General features: G+C 38.7%; 1 protein-coding gene across 1 annotated transcript in view; it reads left to right on the top strand.

The window, feature by feature from the left end:
* g2e3 (G2/M-phase specific E3 ubiquitin protein ligase) overlaps positions 1-24,375 on the top strand; it is a 78,967-nt gene that overhangs the window by 46,671 nt on the left and 7,921 nt on the right. Inside the window, exons 11-14 of the mRNA XM_043698495.1 lie at positions 2,506-2,629; positions 13,533-13,849; positions 15,218-15,399; positions 23,631-23,803. Of these exons, the coding sequence (XP_043554430.1) occupies positions 2,506-2,629; positions 13,533-13,849; positions 15,218-15,399; positions 23,631-23,803 (796 nt within the window). The remainder of the gene's footprint in view (positions 1-2,505; positions 2,630-13,532; positions 13,850-15,217; positions 15,400-23,630; positions 23,804-24,375) is intronic.

Consider the following 24,375-nt stretch of genomic DNA (forward strand, 5'->3'; position numbering starts at 1 on the left):
TCTCTCACTCTCTCTCTCTCTCTCACACTCTCAAATTTGTTATTTGCCTCTGGAAACAATCCAATCAGGCTGACATGAAACACAAACAAAATGTTCCCTTATATAAGCAGTCAGTTACCTTGTTTTGTGGGAGAGCTTCGTTAAAAGAAAGAAACATATATTGCCAAATTATTCTTGAGTGAGTAACATAGCGAAGAAATGTCACCAAGAAAGAAACCTCACTGGAAACAACATGCTATTGCAGTTCTTTGAATCATATTAAATCACTTGTGTCATGTTCTTTGTGGAAACTGTTAACTGTCAAAGAAAAATGTTTACTTCCAATTAATAGGTGACAAAATGGTACAAATGATTTCACATTTTATAACATAGTACAACAGATCTCTAGAACAGCCCTTGACTAAAACTTATTTTATTTAGTAGGTATCATACTTTAAGCTACAAAAAAGTACATTCCCTTTTTATACTTGGCACACACCACACTCTCCTCAGAATTACAGACCTTGTTGCAAAAAATCCCATCGTTGTTTACTGTGAGCTAAAAATGCAGTTCCAAGAAACAAAAATCCTTTGAACCACATAATTCTAACATCACCTCCAAAGAAAATGAAAACTCTGCACCATTGTGGTGTTGTCATAAATGCTATCCAAATTTAATAACTTATAACATTCTACAAATTTAACACCTAATTTACTTGTAACATTCTCTTTCATTGTTATCATGTTGTCCAATAAACTTTTTTCTTGGCAGAATTGCAATATTTTAACTTGAAATTTTAACTGTTACAAGCATTTTGGTGATACAGTTCCAGGTTCTTTTCATTTTTAGTATTCTTACAGTCTCATACGTTGTAATTTGCTGTTTTGATTGTGGCTTCTTTCTTCCAATATATTCAATCTAGGACATTTTGTCAAGGCTGGTAATTGCCTGTAACGTGTATAATTTTTAGCATAAATTATTATAGCATTAAACTTCCAATCCTGAATCCTTAATCCCAAATTTCTCAAAAACATGAGTGGGCATGGTCAGAAGCCATTAATATTTCACCTTGGTTATTAGTTATGATTAGATTAGATTACTTACAGTGTGGAAACAGGCCCTTCGGCCCAACAAGTCCACACCGACCCGCCGAAGCGCAACCCACCCATACCCCTACATTTACCCCTTTAACCTAACACTACGGGCAATTTAGCATGGCCAATTCACCTGACCCGCACATCTTTGTGACTGTGGGAGGAAACCGGAGCACCCGGAGGAAACCCACGCAGACACGGGGAGAATGTGCAAACTCCGCACAGTCAGTTGACTGAGGTGGGAATTGAACCCGTGTCTCTGGCGCTGTGAGGCAGCAATGCTAACCACTGTGCCACCATGCCGCCCATCTTGCTTTGTTGCATTATTCCTGTTAACCAAAGATTCCAGGCTTAGATTACTTCTGTTTTGCCTCGGCCTTTAGACACATAGGCAGTAAACTTTGTTTGTCAACAGACCTCATTCAAGTCAAGAGACATACCCTTCCATGAGGGGGCCCTGGCACAGTAAGTCAAGAGCAGCCTCCGATATCAATCCACTGGCTTGGAATCAGTCAATGAATACTTCAGGTTGTCACAGAGCAAAACAAGACACAAAGCTGTTTTTTTAACTGCTGAGAACTTAGTTTGAAACTGGTTTGGATTGGCAAAATAACAAACCTATCATTCCATACCAGCATCATCTTGAAGCCATACTGTTTATCCTCTCATGTCACTAAAAGCAATAGCTGCGTAGAATGGCCTATTACAGTTTGAGATAGTCAAAGTGTCGTCAGTTACTAATATATTCTTTGCCCTCTCAAAGACTGTCTGACACGATTCTGTCTGATTTTGATTTTCATATTTTCCTCAATAGATTAATTAATGGTGTGATCACTGAACTAAAGTTAGAGACAAACTCCTGGTAGAAACAGTAGTATGGTATATACTCGTGTAAAAGTCGAATTTTCTAGACCTTTTTTTTAAAGGTTCAATTTATAGGGTCGACTATTACACAGGCATTATTTGAGGGGCTGAAATTCATGCTGCAGTTCGAAATATCCTATTATTAGCAGAAGTCTATTTGATTGCTCAACTAATCCCAGGTAAAGAAGAAAAACACAATGAATTACAGTAAAGGTAATTACGGATAAAAGCAAGAGAAACCAGAATGAATTACTGGTAATAAAAGTTTATTTATACATACTGGTACAAAAATTTACCATGTCAAAGATTCATTGAAATTCTGCAATATCAGAATTCTGCAATTCTTCAACATCGTCATGGTCTGGTATAATGGCACACTTAAATTAAACATTTGGGGGGATCCAAGATGGCGATCTAGGAAGATCGCATTGTAGAGCTCCATACCGCAGCGAAAGCAGGACAAACTTTTAACCCGCCCTACATTGGCCACCTTGATATCCCAAGACTCTGGAAAGCTCATGGAATCCCAGGAAACAGTTACAAATCAACTTGGGTTTTGCCGTTCAGGGATGCTGACGAAGGGAGGAGGAGAGTCTGAGGCCTGGCCCACGGCCCAGCCTGCAGGATCCTCTGACTCTATTTCTTTCCAGGCCGTGGTGAAGTACGCTCGTGAAATCTCGCGAGATGTTGGGTAAGCAGATAGACGAGAAGCTGGCCCTGATCTCTCTCATGTAGCAGAAGCATGAACAGCAGCTGGAAATCCTGGAGAAAAGGACGGATGAGGTAGAACACAGAGTTGCAGTCGTGGAAGCTGATACAGAATCCAAGCCCTGGACATGCAGGTCCGTAATTTGCTTGACCAAGTTGATGACCTCGAGAACAGGGACAGGAGAAAAAATATTCGAATCGTCGGTCTGCCACAGGGTAAGGAAGGTGAACGGCCGGCAGAATTTATTGAGGACTGGTTGCCGAAATTCCTTAACTTGGAGGCTTGAAGATAAAGAAGGCTCCCTGGGTCATGGCATGGTGGTCAGGTCTCATCCTATCTTGGTGCGGTTTCATCATAAGGAGAGAATCATGGAAGCTTCCAGAATCCAGAGGAAGAATCTGCAGGCCCTAGTTTACTAGGGCTCTGAGATCATGTTCTTCCAGGACATCTGAGCGGTGGTGATCCAGAAAAGAAAATCCTATGACGGCATCAAGAGAAGACTGAGGGAGCTTGGGATCCAGTAATATGAGGTAACCAGCGGTGCTGTAGATTACCTTAGATGGATCTGTACATCTCTTTAACACGTGGGAGAAGGCAAGAGATGTTGTAGATAAATTAACTTAATCTGAACAATTTAGTATGTACAAATAGTAGTGTTGTTTGGGTAGTCTTTGTTTTTTCAGTATTGACAGCGGAATGGGAAGTTGAGTTTTAGGATGTGTAGTTGCCCACTTTGGGCAGGGGGTGAGTTCCCCTTTTCAGCGCTGTTGGTGCTTTTATATGTTGGTTTGTTTTTTGGTTTTTGTTGTATATAATCTTCGATAGCTTTGTAGGTTTGTTAAATGTAGTGGTTTTAGTTTATGCAGTTTTTATGTTCAATGGATCTTGCGACACTAAGGCTCAGCGATTTGTGGTTTGGGTTCCTCCTCTCTGGAATCTAAATGTTATTGCAGAAGGTTACAGCTAAGGACTTGATTAAATGGTGTACCCGGAATATCCAGGGGAGTCACTTACCGACTAAGAGGAAGAAGGTACTTTTGAGTCTTAGAAAGGAAAATGTGGATATTGCTTTGTTACAGGAGACACATTTGGATGATAGGGAGCATTTGAAATTAGAGCAGAATGGCTTTAATCGGGCTTACTTTTCATCTTTTAATAACAGAAGTAGGGGAGTGGCTATATTGGTTCAGAGGAATCTCCCATTTAAGTTACTAGAGTGTGGTAAAGACACACATGGGAGGGTTGTAATTCTCAAAGCCCTGATAAACAGGGAAAAAGATGGTGTTTTAAATGTTTATTGCCTTCCAGCCTATCCCCTCAAATTTCTGGTAGATGCATTCTCTAAGTTGATCATTCTTGAGTCCCGGCATATCATTATAGAGGGAGATTTTAATTGTCTCAATCCCACTGTAGACAGGTTGCCCAGAGGCACCCTGATGTCCTTTGTACAAATGAAACAGTTAGTGGATATGCCTGTGGAGTTAGGGTTGGTGGATGTCTGGAAGTGTCTCCACCCTACTGGCAGGGATTTTATATCTTTTTCCAATCCATGTAGATGTCACACCAGGATTTACTTTTTTTTTCTGACCCCCATAGCAACCCTGGGCTGCGTGGCATCTTGTACGATTGGTAATTTTACCATCTCCCATCACGGTCCATTGTACCTGTTGGTTAATAGTAAGGCTGTTACAGTGGGCCCGAGGCACTGGCAAATGGATTCCTTTATCCTTAAGCATAATATGTTTGTGGAGTACTTCTCTAGGGAATTTCGGGCATTTTGAGACATTGACTCAGGCTCGGTTAATAGCCCGTCTGTCCTTTAGGAAACAGGGGGTTAGTTATTTCCTACTCTGCCAATAGGAATCAGCAGAATGGCGAACAGCAATGTCTCCTCAAAGGACGGTTGAAGGCAGCCGAGCAGGTCAAGCTACAGAGGATTACGCCGCTGTGGTCTTCATTGAATTCCGTGCTCAAGCAGACAACAAAGAAGGAGCTTACTTTCATAAAGCAAAGGTTATATGAGCATGTTGACAAGCCAGGCAAGTACCTAGCATATCTCGCAGCGAACAGGAGAACCCCTCGAGCCATTACGCTGATTAGAGAAGGGTCAGGGAACCTAATGTATGATTTCAAAAAGGTTAATGTGGCATTCTAAAGATTTTACTCAAAAGTCATACCAATCTGAGGGTTGTGAGGAGTGGTGGGCCAAGACAGTCCTTTTTCAAGGATCTGGAGCTCCTGGGTGTGACCCCCCCCCCCCCCAAATAAGAGACCTTTCTCAATGCCCTTTATCAGAGCAAGAGGTGCATGAGGCTGTGAATAAGCATCACAGTGGAAAGAAACCCGGTCCTGATGGACTTCCCAGGGAATTCTATAAGGAATTTTTAAACATATTGTCAGGCCCGATACTTAATATGTTCATTGACTCATATAATCATGATCGTCTCTCGCCATCTCTAGGAGAGGCCAATATTTCACTTATCCTTAAGAAAGGAAAGGTACCGGAGGATTGTACTTCGTACAGGCTCATTTTACTCTTAAATGTGGACTTCAAAATCATCTCTAAGACTCTTGTGTTAAGGCTGGAGACTGTTTCCTTCTATTGTTAAAGAGAACTAAACAGGCTTCACAAAGGGCCACAGATCCTCCAACAATGTTAGGAGGCTGCTTAGTGTAATTTAGGTGTGTCGACAACAGTCAATACAGGGATTGGTGATTTCTCTACTTGCAGAGAAGGCATTTGACCGAGTTGAGTGGCTGTATCTTTTTTATACTCTGGAGCAGTTTGGCTTGGGCGAAGCCTTTATAAGATAGTTCTCCTACAGTGGCCCTCTCACGGCGGTCATCACCAATGGGGTGCGATCAAGCAATTTTAACAGATTTAGGGGCAGCTGGCAGAGCTGTCCCCTTTCACCTTTGCTTTTTACGTTGGTGATTGAACCATTGGCAGAGGCCATTCCTAGGAATCCTTAATATATCGGCTCCAGAAGTGGGGTCAAAATTACACGTTTTGTTGTGAGGAGACAATGTCTTTTTTTTTTTTGTCAAACCCAGCAGTTTTAGGGCCTCACCTGCTACAATGCATCAGCACGTTTGGCACCTTTGCAGGGTACAAGATTAATTTTGCAAAATCAGAGGCTATGCCTATGGGTGGTCTTACAAAGGTGCTAGGGTCTTGAGGGCGAATATCGACTTCTCATTTAAGTGGTCATAGGAGGGTTTTGTGTGTTTGGCTACATTCATCACTCCAGTTCTTGATCGGTTGTTTAAAGCTAATTTTGTTCAATTATTCGACAAAATCAAACCAGACCTTTAAAGATGGGAGGCGCTTCCGGTCTCGTGGTTAAATTGTACAGCGGTTATTAAGATGAATATTCTCCCCATATTGTTGTATCCTATATGGATGCTCCCCTTGATTTTCGATAAGCAAACGTCCAGGAGACTGAACAGCTGGTTCAGCTCTTTTATTTTGCATTGTAAGCGGCCCCTTGTTAAATTAGCTAAACTGCAATTGCCTCACAGATTGGAGGGGAGTGGATCTCCCAGACATTAAAAACTACCAACTAAGCTTGCTTTTATCTTAAGTGAGTGATTTTGCTTGTGGGGAGCCTTTTTCAATATGGTTAGATATCAAAACCTCTCTGGCAGGGTGCCCCTTTACTGGCTAGCTGTTTTTGGACAAAATGAGGACAGTTAGGGAATATTGCCATAACCCAGTAGTTATCAATACTGTTAAAGCATGGAGGACAATTCAGCAGATGGAAGGCAATATTGGCAAAACATCTTCTCGTACACCTATAGTTGCTATGCAGTGTTTTCAACTAGGGATGATAGATTCAGGATTCAAACATTGGGCAGCTAGGGATGTGTCTTGCATGGGCGATTTATTTGAGGAAGATATAGTGAAGCTCTTTGATCAGTTAGCATGGAAATACGAGTGATCTAACTGGGACCGCTTTTTTGTTTCTTCTTCGAGTTTAGGGATTTTATTTTAAAACAACTGCACTTTTGACAGATCCCTACAAATCTGGTATAGAGAGGAGAGTGGCCAGAGTCAAGAGTACACTTTGTCAGCACTCAATATCATCAATTGGGTGGGCGACCCCTCAGATGAGTTTGATCGACTCTGCAGGGTGTGGAAGAGAGAACTAGGCGTTGAGGTCTCCTCAGAGTCATGGGAAGATATTTGAGAAAACACAAAGATATCAGTTTGCAACAGGACCCAGGCTTTACAGCTGAAGATTCTCCACAGGGTGCACTTGGCTCCAGATCATTTGTCAAAATTTAAACCAGGGATATCTTCAACATATCCCAAGTGCAGTGTTGATACAGGCACTCTTACCCATTTGTCTCTGGTCCTATGGTAGGCTTCAAACATACTGGAGCGCTGTGGGGGTGCAATGGAGGGGATTTTGGGTGTTAGGGTGGAGAAGGACCTGATCTCTCCTCTTCTTGGCCTGCCCAGTGTGTTCCCTGTAGATGCACATAAGAAAAAACTTTTCAACATCCTCACAAGAAAGAATATCTTGTTAGGTTGGGTGTCCGAAAATCCCCTCAGCCTGTCGGGTTGGCAGCAGATTATTATGGAGCATATTCCCTTGGATTTTCTCACATGTATGGTTCACCACAAGACTGAAAATTTCTGTAAGACATGGTGGCCCTTTTTGGAATACCTGGACACAGTTTTGCCTGCCACACTAATAAAGGCTTTTATGTAGCCGTTATGATTGTGCTTTACAAGTCCAATATCCAGAGAGGGGGAACTGCAAACATATGAATGTGTGAAAACTAATGCTCTCTACATTTGAGAGCAAGTGTTTTGTTTGGCTGAGCTGAATTATTATTATTTATTAGTTTATTGTTGGTTATTATTTATTTAGTTAAGTAGTTGGCGTTTTTATGTAATTGTTTTCTGTACATGTTTAAACATTTGTACGAGGGCGATTTAGACTTTTTTACTTGTTTTTGGTATTGTTTTGATTGTATTGATTTGTAATATTAAATATATTTTTCAATAAAAATATATTAAAAACAAATGAAACGTTTATTAAATTCTGAATGTGTAAGCGTCTTGAACTTTCCCACCAAATTCTTCACTTTCCCTCCTTTACTCTCATATGTAATGAACCTTATTTGTCATATATGTAGCTAATATAACTCACTTTTATTCAGATATAATGGTAGAATTAAAATGATTAACTTTTTAACAATAGTAACTTTTGGATGGGTAGTGAATTAAGTACTGATAGACTTAGTACAGGTATGAATGAATGAATCAAAACGTGCTGTAGTAAACCAAGTGGGCTAAGTAGAGTTATGAATGAAGATGCAATATAGTCAACAAAGAATGATGAGTAAAATTACTCGTATGAATGAATGAATGCGCTTTCGTTTAAGTGGGTTAATGGGAACATACAGTTTCCTGTGTAAGACGTTTATAATGTGATATAGTAGGGTCGACTTTTACGTGAAATTATATGGAAAATACAAGAGCTTTTGGCCAAAAAATAAGGGGTCGACATTTACATGAAATCAACTTTTACACGACTTATATACAGTATTCCATTTTCATCTTGGATACAGGCTAGGCCGTTATTGCCTGAACTTTAACTTCTGGAGGCACTGCTTGACTCTGTCCTGTAATAGCCTTAAATAACTGACGTTGGCCTTAGCAAACTCACTTTTTACCAAGTACAGAGGAACCTCTATTACCTGATATTCAATTCACCGAACGAAATACTCACCACCCGTGTCATTTGGATAATGGAGGTTCCTCTGTATATTACTAATCCACTTGTTTTAATGCTCTGTTGGAATTCTAAATGCTTAGAATGATTTTCCCAGCTATGATTGTTCCGATAGGTTAGTAATACAAGACACAATCTAGTAATCACATGGATGAATAACCTGTAGGCATTTCTTCAAATTAAATGGTGTGATGTTATACCTAAACAGGTTCTACATTGGGGTCATAAAAGTGCTGATCTCATGGACATGATCTGTCTGAGGTAATTGCCAATAGTTTTTTAAGCAAATTAATCTTGCTAACATAGACTGAATTCCCAACTGTATCAATACAATTCTCAAGTCAAGGAATTGGACAGCAAATCATTCTTTGTTACTGCATTAATTTTGCAATAGTCAACACACAATCTCTGACTCATGGGATTTTGCTACCAGTTCAAGTGAAGACTCCAGCTCTGTTTAATGATATCATTATCCAATGCAAATTGAACCTCCTACCTGACCAGGGACAATTACTAGGATTGAGTTTGAGAGTTCTTTTCACTGGGTATGCATGTTTACATTAAATTTTATAAATAGCCAGAAAAGTCTGACTTGGTTTATCCACATGTAGACTCATTGTCTCTTTTAACTGTTCAGGTATGTCCCTTTCGCAGGAAATTGGTGTTACATCTTCATTAATCGCTTCAACACCAGCTTTGCTAATTTTATTACAGGCGTTTCGATTTGAGAGCCGCATCTTCAACTGATCATTTGTGTGTTCCCATTAGTATCTGCCTCATTTATCACTTGAAAAGTAATCACCAGCTGATTATCTTTCTAATTATAGTTTTTCTTCAAAATACACAACTGTTGATTTATTTTTCTTCTTTCCGTTGTACTGATTACATAATTTATCTCTAGTTTCTTTTTACTATCATAATATCCATAACACCTAGCCTTCAGTGGCTAGCCATGCAAAGCCACCAGAACTGATATACTTAGAAATCTGAGGATAAGACTAGACTCAGTTCTCAACTTTTTATTCTTCATTTGCTGGAAATTTTTAAGGTGTTCCTGAGCTGCTGTACAAGTTTTTTTTTGAAAATCTGTCTTTGAATTTGCACACAGCATCTGAGGGATTAATTTCTTCTCCGTGCCAGAGCTCTATCCTTAGTAAATTTAAGGAGTCCTCTCACTTCATGTCCATGGACTGATTCAAAAGGTCTGAAGCTAGTTTAACCATTTGGCACATCTCTTCCAATAAACAACAATTATATATTTTATCTCCATACTGGTGATACTCAAAACAGCAGGCTATTATGCTCGTAATCTTGGTGATAACTTTTCAGAGTATCCTGCTATTAGTGATGAGCAAACGGCCTCAGCGGTTATATATTATCTCTTTATCTTTTAATTCCTGGAATGAAGGTGTTGCTCGCTAGGCCAGCATTTATTGCCAATCCCTGAATTGCCCAGAGGGCAGCTAAGAGTAAACCACACATTGCTGTGGGTCTGGAGACACGTAGGTCAGACCAAGTAAAGATGTCCATTTCCTTCCCTAAAGGACATTAAATAATCAAATGGGTTTTTCCGACAATTGACTTGTGGTCATCATCAGGCTCTTAATTCCAAATTTTCATTAAATTTAAATTCCACTAACTGCCATGGCAGGATTCAAACACAGATCCCCAGAGCATTACCTGAGTCTCTGAATTAACAGTCAACGATAATACCACCTTCCCTCTTTGGATAGACAAGAAATGCTGGCCAGTGATCAAAATGCTCAATTGAAAGTAAATAATTTTTAAGATGTGACATGAAATTTGACACCTGGTTGGGTTGGACTGAACTTCTCTTGGCAACTCATACTAGGCTTTTAAAAATGGATTGCAATTTCAACACTTGCTAAAAGCTTTCTTAACAATATTGCTTCTGAACTCCTAATTAGTCAAGTCCATGGTGTGGAGGTGGACAAAATTAAAAATGACATGACACCAAGTTATATTCCAACTGGTTTATTTGAAAGTACAAGCTTTTGGAGTACCGCTCCTTCATCAAGTAGCTAATTGGACAGGATACAAAAGACACAGAATTTATAAGTAAAAAATTGAAAGTGTCATATAACTGATGCGATGTATTAGACAAACCTAGATGGCTGTTAAGTCTTTAATCACTTAGAATGGGGATGCAGGTTTTATTCCTTGATTTGACTTTGACCTGGATCCAGCTCTGGAGCCTCAATGGTTTATCAAAAGTTGGAACTGCTGTCAATAAACCTGGCCTGATCACTTTTGTGTCTTCCAACCATGTATGGCACGCTCTATAAAATTTTAACCACCTCTCCATATAACTCTAGTGAATAAAAGTACATCATAGCATTAGCGTGAGCCATGTGAATGTCCAAATGATCATCAGAATTTCATGGGCAATCCATACAGTTTTCTGGAAGTACTCCGTAGGGAAAACCATCTAATGCTTTACTGTTCACTCCTCATTTGGTCTTTGAGAAGCTGTGCACTTCCTAATCAAAAGATAAGTATACTGAGATATTCACAGACGCCATGTCAGTGTAGAAGAGAGGACAGCAAGCCAGAATCTGCCCCTGGGCCTCAAATCAAATATGATTAGCTGTACAATTTAGTCATACATTTCTTTAGGGTCTGCACACCTATTCCAACACACAAATCTGTGTTAACCCAACACTTGGTCTGCTTTCCCCTAAACTGAGTTCTTTACATTATATAGGCCAAGGGCCTGGGACCTAGTTGCAACACAATCTGGGAAACGTCCAGGATGTTGCTTCTGGAGGACCTTGAGTTGCATCACGTCTGCTAACTTCCCTGAAAATGTTTGGTGCCAATATCTAATCTTTTGCCAGTTAATTTCCTAATGAAATACAGACCCATTCTAATAGGCAAAATGGTATGAGTGCATTTACTAAGTGACTTTGTAAATTAACTTTATTAGGGGGACATGTAAATAACTTCCATTAACATCCCACACAGATCATTGTTCAGCGAACAGACTATTTGGAGGGTAAGATATAGCATCAGCCACCATCAATGAATATTTCTCTTGTGTCTCTAAGAATATTAACTTTTTGCCTACTTTACTGAGTAAACAGGGGAACAGCTCTCCCATATACATAGTGAATCACAGAATTATGGGAATTTTATCAGAACTGGGGGCAAAATCACCTGCTTTTTCTGAGCTACACATGTTAAGCTGGTAATTTTGAAGAAGCATTGTGCAACTGTAGCAATGCTATTGCCTTGCCACTAACTCTATTTACTACTACAATGTTTTCTGGAAACAGACTGGACATTCTTCCCAACAATGTCAGTTTAGACTTTGATTTCCATTAATCTGCATTCACATGCTCTGTAACCTCATAGCAATTTTCTCAAATAAGATATGTTTCAGTTCCATCTTAGAATGTTTAGGAGCTGTATGAATTTTCCTTGCCAAATCCAAACCAGCAATTAAATTTCGACTCATCAACTCTGCTATGCCCTGTTACATATTAATGTCTTTCTATGTACTATTCAAATTTTCTGTCCTTCCATTTTTTTTTGTACTTCAGGGTGTTCCCTTACCTTTACTCATTAAAGGTTTCTTTAGACTCCAAATCGAGTTTTCACATCTCCCACTTTCTTTCCAGTTCAAGCTTCTTCAATTTCTTCTTTTTTTCAAGTTCAATTTGCTTCATTTGGAACTGAATCCTAACTAACTAATTCTATATTTTGTCTGGATTATGTTTTTTTTCTCTGTTTTAGCAACGTGCTGGTTTAGCTTTCTTATGTGGCAATGCAGAGAATCCAGATATAGCAAACAAGCTGACAATATATTCTGGAAACTCTCTATTCTGGAAAGGGAAAACCTACATAACGTCTAGACTTGTACTGCTCTTAAATAACTTAAAGGCATGAAACAGGGTATGGTTCAATCTGTCCCACAGATTGAGCCCTTTTATTCTAAGTACATCTATTGGATGACCTTCAAATCCACGGCGTTTCAAAGAAAACAGACCAAACTTGTTGAAGTCTACATAAATAACTTTAAGCTCGATTTCTCCTCTGAGCATCTTCCAAGGTTACTCTATCACCCAATTTGAGTATGGCCTTGAACTGGGCACCACGACAATTCATTCTAAATAAAGACGTGCAAACGACCAAATGGTGTTCTTTAATGTGACTTGAATTAAAACTCAATATTTTGTTTGCTTTGGCTGCACATTATGTACATTGATCTAAAGTTTTGGCCTGTGCATAATACCACTCAGATTTAGTCCTGATATCTCCTTATGTGGCTTGATGGCAGATTTTATTTGATAATGCTCCTTTGAATTGCTTTAGGACATAACAGAAGAAATAGGAGGAATATATAATGTGACCCTTCAAGCCTGATCCACCATTCAGGTGGTGTTCATGCCAATCACCTTGCTCAACCCTGCCAGTTCCTTTATCGCTCCATTTCCTGACAGATGAAAAATCTATCCATGAATGCATTTGCACAGCATTTTAAATGTTGTAAGTTGTTCATTTTTAGCCACCTTCCTTATTGCTCTGACTTGTCAGGTCATATCCTCTACTAATTATGCCCTGTGATGAGAAGAACTTTAAAAATTAAATGAGAATGTGCATCCAACCCGCTACATTCATACCTGCAGCTGTTTTGTCCAATTATACTCTTCACTAATATCTTTAAATTGAGCTCCCACAGCCTGATTTAAATTGAAGAGATACCTTTCAGGTTTCCCAGAACTTAGTAATCTAGCAGTAAAAGGGAGGAAGCTGGCAGTTGAGAGCTCCATGAAATCAATAAATCTTTGAAAGTGCCCTTTAGCTCAGGAGGAGCAAAAACTCATCCCCCAATCTCCTTTTCTTCTCAGTGTTCTTTCTTGTTTTGACCTCTCATCTCCTATTCTATCCCTTTTCCTTTTGCTCTCATTGCTGGTTGTCAAAGATCCACAACTACAACGTCCTAATGACTGTTTGAAAAGTGAAAGTGACTCTACTGTTAAAAATATAAAGCAGTTCACAACAATTATTAGAAAGTTGCATGTTTTTTTAACAAAACATTGAAGTTGCTCAATTTTTTTCAGTCATTAACCTCATTTAGAAAATATTGGTTTTTTTTTTAACTATTTCTTCCACAGCCAAATATTCACGTCAAAATCCCATACAGACATTTTGAAAGACTTAAGGTCACAAATCAAATTGAACGTCATCTCAAGAATTTCTGTTGACAGAACAAATGTCTGGGAAGGAGCTCTGAGAGAGATGAGGCGCAAAACATTCAGCCCCTCCAGCACAATTTGCATTCAATTTTCAAATGATGCTAGAAAATCTCAAGTTGCTATTGATCTTGGAAATCCCTGTTATGAATTTTTTTGTTTGCTGATGCATCATCTTGCAAATTCACTTCTGTTTGAAGGTTCTGCTACCTCAAAGAACATGACTCTAAATTCTCGAGGTTAGATATTTTTATTATATATTAAAAGTTCAGAATTATAGCTATTTTCAGTTTGTAATTGCATTTAATATTGATGTAGTATATGTAAATATTGATGCATTGCTAAATAATACAATGTTAAATTGATAATTTTCTTGAGTTACACCAATGCATTTTTTTGTATCCTGTGTATATAATATGAGGGAGATTTGTTCATAAACAGATGGTATTAGGAATGCTATTTAGAACCTACGTAATGGCTTTAGAATTCCTAAGGAAGGGAATAGAATCGAACCCCAAGAAAAGAGGGATGCTCACAAGATAGGGATGAGTCATCCCAAAAGAATCAGGTATGAAGGTTAGAAGGCCTGCCATGACACACTGGTACTGTCCAACATTGTAAAGTAAAGAATAAAAGGTGAATTATTCCACCAACTCTCATGCCCTCCTTGCCAAATACCCTCTTTTCCGCTACCCCACACTCATCATGTCACCTCATACCTTATATCTACTCCCTTATCCTTGATCCCCTTGCTAATATATGCCATTCAGGCTAAGAGGAATGGTATTATTGCCCCCATACCAAGCTATGTCCCTGTACCCATCCCCATTATCTTTATGGCTTTATGCCAACCCATTCCCTTGGCCCACCACATTCTGTACTTTCATCTACTGTAGCAGTCACCTAGTATCCACTGTTCGCAAATCTCTGGAGCCGTGCAGAGATAGTATAAAGTTCTAGGTGACATGAACAGAACCAGTATGTCATGGTTTTCATTATTTTGAAAAAAATGATCTTAATTCATTAGATAAAACAAGAAACCTCAGCCTTCTAACAAGAAATATTTTATTTAAGTGCAACAGTATTTAATGGAAATATTCTATTTAAGTTCATTGGAATTATAATCCCACATTAATGTTCAAAACCACTTGTAGCTATAAATCAAACTTTTGGGAAAGCGCCATTGTAATGATAGATGGCTGGATACCAACAGAGTGAAATAGTAAGCATCATATTTTTAACATTGAAGAATATTTTTTTCAAAGATAGGGTAACACTTTTAAATGCCTTGGCTCATTTTGACAGCTGTTTCTGTGTTTGATTTTTGATAAGTCTTAGGCAGCTCCAATTAATTTATATGCTGTTATATAATTTTTATACTGTTTACACATTTATGCTGACTTTTAACAGTCCCAAAGGGCATCAGATCTCCTCCCCTGCCATTAAATTAGGATGTTCAAAAGTATTTCTCAATCAATTATATATCTGTTTGGTGCAGTCATTATTTTAATGTGAAGGCAGTAGATATAGAATTCACATTTCCCATCTTGCCCTGACATCGCAACTCAAAATCTGTAAACATTTATTTATATTTATTCCCTCCGTAGCTCTTAGGTGTGATTGGTATTATGAAGCAGGACGGATGATTGCAATCTCATTAGTTCACGGTGGTCCATCACCAAACTTCTTCTCCAGAACTCTGTTCAGTTGTCTGGCCTATGGTCCAGAGGTAACTGAACCAAATTTGGAAGATGTCTCACACGTTGATGTGACACGAAAGATTAAAAAGGTAAATTCTTAAAGACACTTGTACTATTGTTAATTGTTATTTTCAGTAGTGCTAGTCTAATGCACCTTTTATTTTGCCAGGAGGTGATGGGGTCAAATCCAAAGGGAATTGCTTTAGGATGAGGAGTGAACTACAATTTTGAATTATTTGACCTGAACTGGTAGTTCATAGCAGAGAAGCTCTAAGGATACATTCTGTGGGAAATTGAATCAAGAATTCCTGTGTATTGAGAGGCAGAGGTGTCTGAGGTTGGAAGCTTTACTGTGTTAAGAAGATGGGTTGCTTGAGATTTTGCTTACCTGAGTCTACATGATGCAAGATGTAGTCCCAAATGTAGAAAGCATACTAGTCACACAACTGATGTCCTTTATCTTGATCAGAACGGGAAAAAAAATCTCTCAATGTTAATGGCCAATAACCAGACCTTGTTCAGTTTCTAATTTTATTTGGTTCCTAAAGTCAAATGTGGAAATAAAATGAGAATGCACAGAACACTTATGTACTTAGTAAGCTAAGTAACAATATTCCCATCAACCATTTGAAAGCATAGTATGGACATGTGTGGAGACAAATAGTGGAGTAAAGAGTCAAAATGCCACATGAGCAATTCTGTTCATCATTTGAACATTGCAGTTGATCAATCAGGTCTATATTAGGTTTGCACTTGAATGGCTGATCAAAATACGTATTTCTAAAATGCATCGTCAGTGAGTATGTAGGGAACCCGCCATTAAACGTGTGCTGTGTTCTAGGTAAAGAGCAACTGTTTAATCTTAAAGATAGAAAATATGACGAGACTGAATGTATGTATTATTCTACTTGGTGTGGACAAGGAAGTTGGGCTTTAATCAAAATTACTTATGTTTTGTTATGAACCTCTTTCCAGAACGTCCTGACTAAACTGCACAACTTTAGCTTGAATTTTGCTTCAAACTAATAGAATCATCCTCTTTAAAGAAACAAATAAATATGAACTTTTTACTAATATTAACAACAGATTCAAGACAGTGTAAAGGAAAGATCAGCTAAATCTAGAGATGCAGCAAAAGATCTTGCTGCCAGTGAAATAATTCAAAATGTTTATTTACCTTACATTTCAGAGAACTAAGTGAGAATAAAAGATCAAGCGATTAAGTAATTTGGACAAGAAAAATCATACACCTAGAACATTGAGGACAATCATGAAATTAAAAGTACAATCTTTAAATATCCTTTGATATGACATGTTTGTCTATGGACTGGAAATTTCTAAATCTCTGTTCAAAAATTGAAGAAGTTATTAAATTATTGAACTGTCAGGCAGCCAACTTTATGACTAGTATGAAATCTTGTGGAGACCTTGGGGTTGAAATTAATACCCAATTGGAAAGATTATGTTAATTAAAGACAGACGGCATGAATTTCTTATAAAAAAAATTGCATGGGGAGAAAATAAATAGAAGACTCCTGTGAGGGCATATTTTGATAAAAGAAACTGAATGTTTTGTGAATTTTTAGTAATTATTTGGCAAGACAGAGTATAAGTATTGATTCATTGGTTAAAGATAAGGCTTTACAATGGGAACCAGGCATGTAGTTGGAAATCAAATTAATAGAAAGCAAAATAATGTTTAATGGATTTTTTTAAATGTGGTATTATCTGTGTCAATTCTACTTGTGTTGAAATAATTTCTATTAAAAAATTGGAATTAATTGCAAGTAACACTAAATACGGAGCAGATAGCTTGTTATAAAGAGGAAATGGAGCAGATTAATGTCAGTTCAATTTTGGTAAATTGATACTATCTTAAAAATGAGTGAGAAGTACATTAAACAGTAAACTTTTAAAAGAATTGAAAAACAAATGGTGCATATATAAAACAACACATAAAACTTTTTTAAGTTGAAGACAAACCAACAAAGCTGAAAATGCAGATGGGATGCTTGGTAAATTTGGGCTTAACATAGTCTGTTTTGATTTTACAGAATTCCCTAGATCTTAGAATTCATCTGTTGATTGGGAGGTTATAAATGTAACCCCACTGTTCAAGACAGTTGAGAGAGGGAAAGCTTTCTGGGGAAGGTGGGACCTCTACAGATAGGATGGTCTTCGTCTGAACCAGAGGGTACCAATTTACTGGGAGGGACATTTGCTAATGCTGTTCATGGGTATTTAAACTAATGCAGCAACGGGATAGGAACCTGAATTGTAGTTCCAGTAAACAGGAGGCTGAGGGTGGTGAGGTCAGGGATAGCTTTACAAGGTTGCAAGAGGACACTGTCAATCAGGATGTTGATTTGAAATGTCTGTATTTCAATGCCAGGAGAATCCGGAATAAGGTGGGTGAACTTTCAACATAGGTTGGAATCTGGGATTTTGATGTTGTGGCCATTCCAGAGACTTGGCTGGAGGAGGGACAGGAATGGTTGTTGCAGATTCTGGGATTTAGATGTTTCAGCAGGAACAGAGATGATGGTAAAGGGTTGGGGGGGTGCATTTTTAATCAAGGTGTGTATTACAGCAGCTGAGAGAACATTTGAGGACTCATTCACTGAGGTAATTTGGACTGAGGTTAGAAACATGAAAGGAGAAGTTCACCCTAATGGGAGTTTTCTATAAGCCTCTGAATTGTTGCAGGGATGTAGAGGAAAGGATAGCAAAGATGATTCTCAATAGGAACGAGAGGAACAGGGTCGTGGTTATTGGTCTTTAACTTCCCCAATATTGACTGGGAATACTATAGTTCAAGTAGTTTAGATGGGTCAGTTTTTGTTCAATGTGAGCAGGCGGGTTTTCTGAGACAGTATGTAGACAGGCCAACAAGGGGAGATGCCATATTGGATTTGATACTGGGGAATGGAGGTAGGTGAGCACTTTGGTGATAGTTACCGTAATTCAGTTATGTTTGCAATAGCAATGGGCAGGGAAAGAGATACAACTGGAGAGAAAGGCAATTATGATGTGATTTGGCAAGATTTAAGATGCATAGAATGGAGAAAGAAACTGCAGGCGATGGGCATACTTGAAATGTGGAACTTATTTCAAGGAACAGCTACTGCGGGTCGTTGATAAGTATATACCTCTCAGGCAGAGAGGTAGTTGTTGAGAGAGGGAAACATAGTTTACTAAAGAATTTGAAGCTCTTGTCAAGAGGAAGAAGGCTTATATGAAGATGACGTGTAGAAGCTCAGTTAGGGGGCTTGAGAGTTGTAAGTTAGCCAGAAAAGATCTAAAGAGAGGGCTAAGAAGAGCTAGGAGGGGACATGAGAAGTTGTTGGTGGATAGGATCAAGGAAAACCCTAAGGCCTTCTATAGGTATATTGGGAATAAAAGAATGACTAGAGTAAGATTAGGACCGATCAACGATAGTTGTGGAAAGTTGTGTGTGTAATCTGAGGACATGAGGAAGCACTTGATGAATACTTTTCATCAGTATTCATATTGGCAAAGGGCAATGTTAGTGAGAGTACGGAGATACAGGCTACCAGATTAGATGGGATTGAGCTGGACAAAGAGGAGATTTTAGCAATTTTTGAAGATTTGAAAATAGGTAAGATCCCAGGGCGAGATGGGTTTCATTCTAGGATTCTCTGGGAAGCCAGGGAGGAGATTGCAGAGCCTTTGGCTTCAATCTTTATGTCATCATTGTCGACATGAGTAGTGCCAGAAGTCGAGAGGATAGCAAATGTTGTTCCCTTATTTAAGAAGGGGAGTTGGGATGACCTTGGTAATTATAGGCCAGTGAACCTTATTTCGGTCGTGGGTAAGGTGTTAGAAAAGGTTATAAGAGATAGGATTTATAATCATCTGGAAAGAAATAATTCTATTAGGGATAGTTAACACAGTTTTGTGAAGGGTAAGTCGTGCCTCATTATCTTACTGATTATTTTCACAAGTCGGCGCAACATCGAGGGCCGAAGGGCCTGTAATGCACTGTAACATTTTATGTTCTAGTCAGGTTACTTGACATCAGTAGTATGGAAGTGTTCAAACCTTTTGTTTTTGATTTTATGGAATTTGTGTCACTGGAAAGGCCAGTATTTATTACTCATAAGTAATTGCCATTGTCAAAGTGGTGGTGAGCCACTATTTCAAACCACTATAGTCCATGGACAACTTATAAACTCTCTACTTTAAGTGTAGGAATTGAAACAGTGATATCGTTCCATATTTGTGACTTGGTGTACCTATGCATCAGCAGCTGAGGAATGTTAACTAAGAAAATCAAAATGGGATGAGGTCCCATGGGTTTGTGAAAGGAAATAATGTAGTTTAGACAAAAGAGAACAAGTGGATGTAGTATTTTAACTGACATGTTGTGACGCATCTCCTATACAGATGGGACTTGAAACCACACCTTCTGGCCAAGAATCGGGGCACTACCACTGCCACAAGAATCCTTCAATGGATGTAGTGCACCTGGATTTTCAAAGGGTTTTTAAAGGAAGTGAAAAACGTAGAATGTTGTCAAAGAAGTTTAGGACTAATGAGTTTGAAGGTGATTTGGAACTGGTCAATAAGAGAAACAGATTTGAGAAGTAAATGAGATAGTATCAAGTTATTGGTTTTTAAGAAGAATTAATTGCTTCAGTTGCTTGGCTATTTGTGATTTAGATCAATGGCTAACATGAAGGGACAGAGTGTGATATGTTCAAACTTCTAAAAAGCAAAGCTGAATGGGGAAGTAAGTTGTGAGAAGGATACCAAGAGGCTGCAAATGGACATGGGAAAGGTAAATGACTGGTTAAAAAAGTGACAGATTATAAAGTGGGGAACTTGTGAAGTTATCCACTTTCTTAGAAGAATAAAATCAGTTTTTGTTTTAAAAGCATGAGAGACTGGTAAATATTGATTTGTAATTGAATCAACCACAAATTTCAAAGGTAACATGTAGGCATTTCCTGAAGAAGGACTTATGCCCGAAACGTTGATTCTCCTGCTCCTTTGATGCTGCCTGACCTGCTGCGTTTTTCCAGCAACACATTTTTAAGCTCTGATCTCCAGCATCTGCAGTCTTCACTTTCTCCTAGGCATTATTAACAATCAGGAAAGCAAATTTTTGTTAATTCTTATTGCACGTGGGTTGGTGTCTAATAAATTATGTGGGACTTTGTTCACACCTCACCTAGAGTACTGTGTGATTTTGGTCTCATTACCTAATGATGCACTTGCCTTTGAAAGACTACAACACAGGTTCACAAAATTGGTTACTTGAATAAATGGAGAAGTCTAGTAGTGTGGGCATATGGATTCCAGAGAATGAAAGATGAACAAATTGAAATGTAGATGGGACAGGGGAAATTACCTGAAACTGCAGCAGCTCCAGAAAAGGATCAAGACTTTGGTGGTGGAGAAGGTGAACAAGAATGTGCTGTGGGGTTTTGACTGCAACAATAACTGATCAAGTTGACTGGTGTCCTATCTGCCTCAACCACTTCATGGACCAAGAAGTAGCTGTTCCTGAGAGCTGCTGTCACATTATTTTGCCCGAGGTGCATTCTTGCTTGGACAGAAGTAAGAAAATGTTAACCTACAATTAAATTGTATATAAATATATATATTTAAAAGTTTATATTTGGAAGTGAATTGAAAATATCCAATGAATATAGTGAAGCTAATCTGATTGCATAAAATGAGTGCTGTTATAAAATTAATTAATGAATTAAATCTATGAAATGAAACAATTGAACCAAACAAACACCAGTGCTCAAAAGATATGCTCAGATGGAGACATCAGTTAGATTATTGTGTGGACATTGGGAGTGGGGGAGGAAGAAGAGTGAAAAAGGGAGGTGTTTTCTCCTCCAAGTTTTGACATTTTATGTGAGTGCTTACATTTTGTATAAGAGATTGGCAATCCAACATTATGTGACTTCCTGGATATAACTCATAAAGGGCCAAATCTTTTTGGGATAATAATGATATCTATGCAGCACACGCCTTATTAATTTACAAGTGACAAATCTACAATGGCTTCATGACGAGGTCAGTGGCCAGGGAATCTTGCTGCAAGTTACTTTTGCCCTGACTCCTCAAGGCCTGTCCATCATCAACAAGGCTCAAATCAGGAATGTGATGGAATACTCTCCACTTGGTGAGATGAGTGCAGCTCCAATAGCACTGGAAGCTCAACACCATCCAGGATGAAGCAGCCTTCAACATTTACTCCCTTCAGCACTGACACATCGTGGTAGCAGTGCATACCACCTATGCAATGAACTGCAACAATTCACGAAGCCTCCTTCAGCAGGTGTCTTCCAAGCCACAGCCGCTATCACTTAGAAGATCAAGAGTAGCAAATACATGGAAACTCAATCACTTGCAAGTATCTATACTCATTAGAGTTTAGAATAATGAAAGAGGATGTAATTAAAACACACAGAATTCTAACAGGACAAGTCCCACAACATATTTCCTTCCTTTTGGAAAGATGTTGTAAAACTTGAAAGGGCTCAGAAAAGATTTTCAAGGATGTTGCCAGGGTTGGAGGATTTGAGCTGTAGGGAGAGGTTAAATAGGTTAGGGCTGTTTTCCCTGGAGCATCGGAGGCTGAGTGGTGACCTTATAGAGGTTTATAAAATCATGAGGGGCATGGATAGGATAAATAGACAAAGTCTTTTCCCTGGGGTGGAGGAGTCAGAACTAAAGGGCATAGGTTTAGGGTGAGAGGGGAAAGATATAAAAGAGACCTAAGGGGCAACATTTTCATACAGAGAGTGGTACGTTTATGGAATGTGCTGCCAGAGGAAGTGGTAGAGGCTAGTACAATTGCAACATTTAAAAGGCATTTGGATGGGTATATGAATAGGAATGATTTGGAGGGATAAGAACCGGGTTCCTTGCAGGTGGAAATAGATTGGCTTAGGATATCTGGTCGGCATGGACAAGTTGGATCGAAGGGTCTGTTTCCGTCCTGTACATCTCTATGACTCTTAAAAAACTTACTTGCCTTAGTGGAAGGAGACAGAGTATGGTTGTAGAAACACAAGATCAATGCTTGGGTCCTTTATTATTCATGATATGTGTGAATAATGTAAATGATGAGAATGTGGGTGAGGAGAAGAGATGATATGTAGGTTTGAGAATAACAAGAAGATTGACCGAGTGGTTTATATTGACGAAGAAGGTCTTGGGTAACAGGAAGATATATATGAGTTGTTAAGATGTGCAGATCAGTGGTAGATGGAATTTAACCAAGATGTAACCAGACAAGGGAGTATTCAATGAATTGCAGGACACTGGGAAACTCTTAAGAACAGAAGGATCTTGGGGTGCATATCCACAGATACCTGAAGATGGCAGGATAGGGTTTATACAGTGGTTAGGAAGACATATGGGATGCTCGCTTTTTTCAGTTGTAGCTGAGATTATAAGACCAGGGAGGTAATGCTGGTACTGTAGAAAACTTTGTTTAGGTCACAACTGGAGTATTGTGCAGTTATAGTTGCCACATTATAGGAAGGATGAGGCTGCACTGGAGGGGATACAGAGAGGTTCATCAGGGTGTTGCCTTAGTTGGAGCACTTCAGCTATGAAGAGAGGCTGGATAGCTCAGGAGTTTTTTTAAGTAGAGAAGGGTGTAGAATCTGATTGAGATGTATAAGGTTGAGGGGCATGGACAACACATGATGGAAAGCAGCTGTTCCCCTTAGATGAGGGTTCAATACCAAGGAGGTATAACTTTAATATGAAAAGGAAGAGGTTTAGAGGGGATTTAAGGAAAAAAGTTCACTGAGTGTCATGGGAATCTGGAATGCACTACCTCGGAGGGTAGTAGAAGTGGGAGGAACAATTTAAATTTCATATTCTGTGCTACGAACCAAGTTGAATTATTGCAGATAGGTTGGCACATATTTGATGGGCCAAAAGGCTTCTCCTGTGCTGTATGACTTGACACGTTAAATACTTGAGAGGAGGCTGTTTTCTCCAGGCTAAAGTATAGAACTCAAGTCATATTCGCTGTATAAGGTTATGGTCATTTAGAACTGAGATGCAGGAAAACTTCTTATTCTGAAGTTTGTGAATCTCAGAAATTCTTTACTGTGGATAGTTATGAGCAATTACTGGTTGACTATATTCATGACAGAGATTGATACATTGAAATAATTAAGAAATGTGGGAAATAGCAAAGTTCAAAGTTTAGGAAAGAATGTCTGACTCTGTTTCGGAGTGGTGGTTGGGGGGGGGGGATGGTAGTGCTATCTATTTTAATTAAAATACATAATTAAATATTACAATTTGTCTTTTCCAGATACAAGAATCTTCAACCTTGGAAGAATTGAAATTAGCTGTCAAGGAAAATACTGACTACCTTTCAGTAGCTGGATGTTTGAGATCAGTATGGTCATTGGATGATAAAGAAATGTTGCTGAAGGATATGTTGACCTTCCATGTGATCAGTCGAGTTCGCTCACCTTTTGAAAGGTTTGCCTTTATGTACTGTATTTGCATCAAGAGCTTTAATCACTGCAACAGCCTGTACAAATGTTGTACCTTTAGATTATGTGATTAGGTTCTTGGAAATTGCCGAAAATCTGAACATTTTTTATTCCTTCTTGGGATGTGAATATCACTAACAAAACCAGCAGTTCTTGCCCATTCCTAATCAGTTTTTAGGAGGTAGTGGTGAGTCACCTTTTTTGAATCACTGCAGTCCATACTGAAGAAATGTCCACAGTGCAACTGAGTGGAAATTTCCAGGATTTTGAGTGACAATTAAGGTTTGACGATACAATTCCAATTTAGGATAGAGTGTAATTTTGTGGGGGTATGTAAACCTGTACCAAGCAGGTCTAGTCTTAGATGGTAGAGGCCACAGATACTGTAGAAGAAGCCTTAGAAAGTGGAGGTTGTCATCTCCATTTTAGGTTTTAAAATTTGTAATGGGGAATTACTTTCTAAATCACAAATCTTTCTTTAACATATTCTTATGGATAACAAAGCAAAAGATATTCATTTCCCAACAGTAAATGGTTCCTAGAGGGTAGATTTTAGAA

The sequence above is a fragment of the Chiloscyllium plagiosum genome, chromosome 10, assembly GCF_004010195.1.
Source record: "Chiloscyllium plagiosum isolate BGI_BamShark_2017 chromosome 10, ASM401019v2, whole genome shotgun sequence".
Taxonomy (NCBI): Eukaryota; Metazoa; Chordata; class Chondrichthyes; order Orectolobiformes; family Hemiscylliidae; genus Chiloscyllium; species Chiloscyllium plagiosum.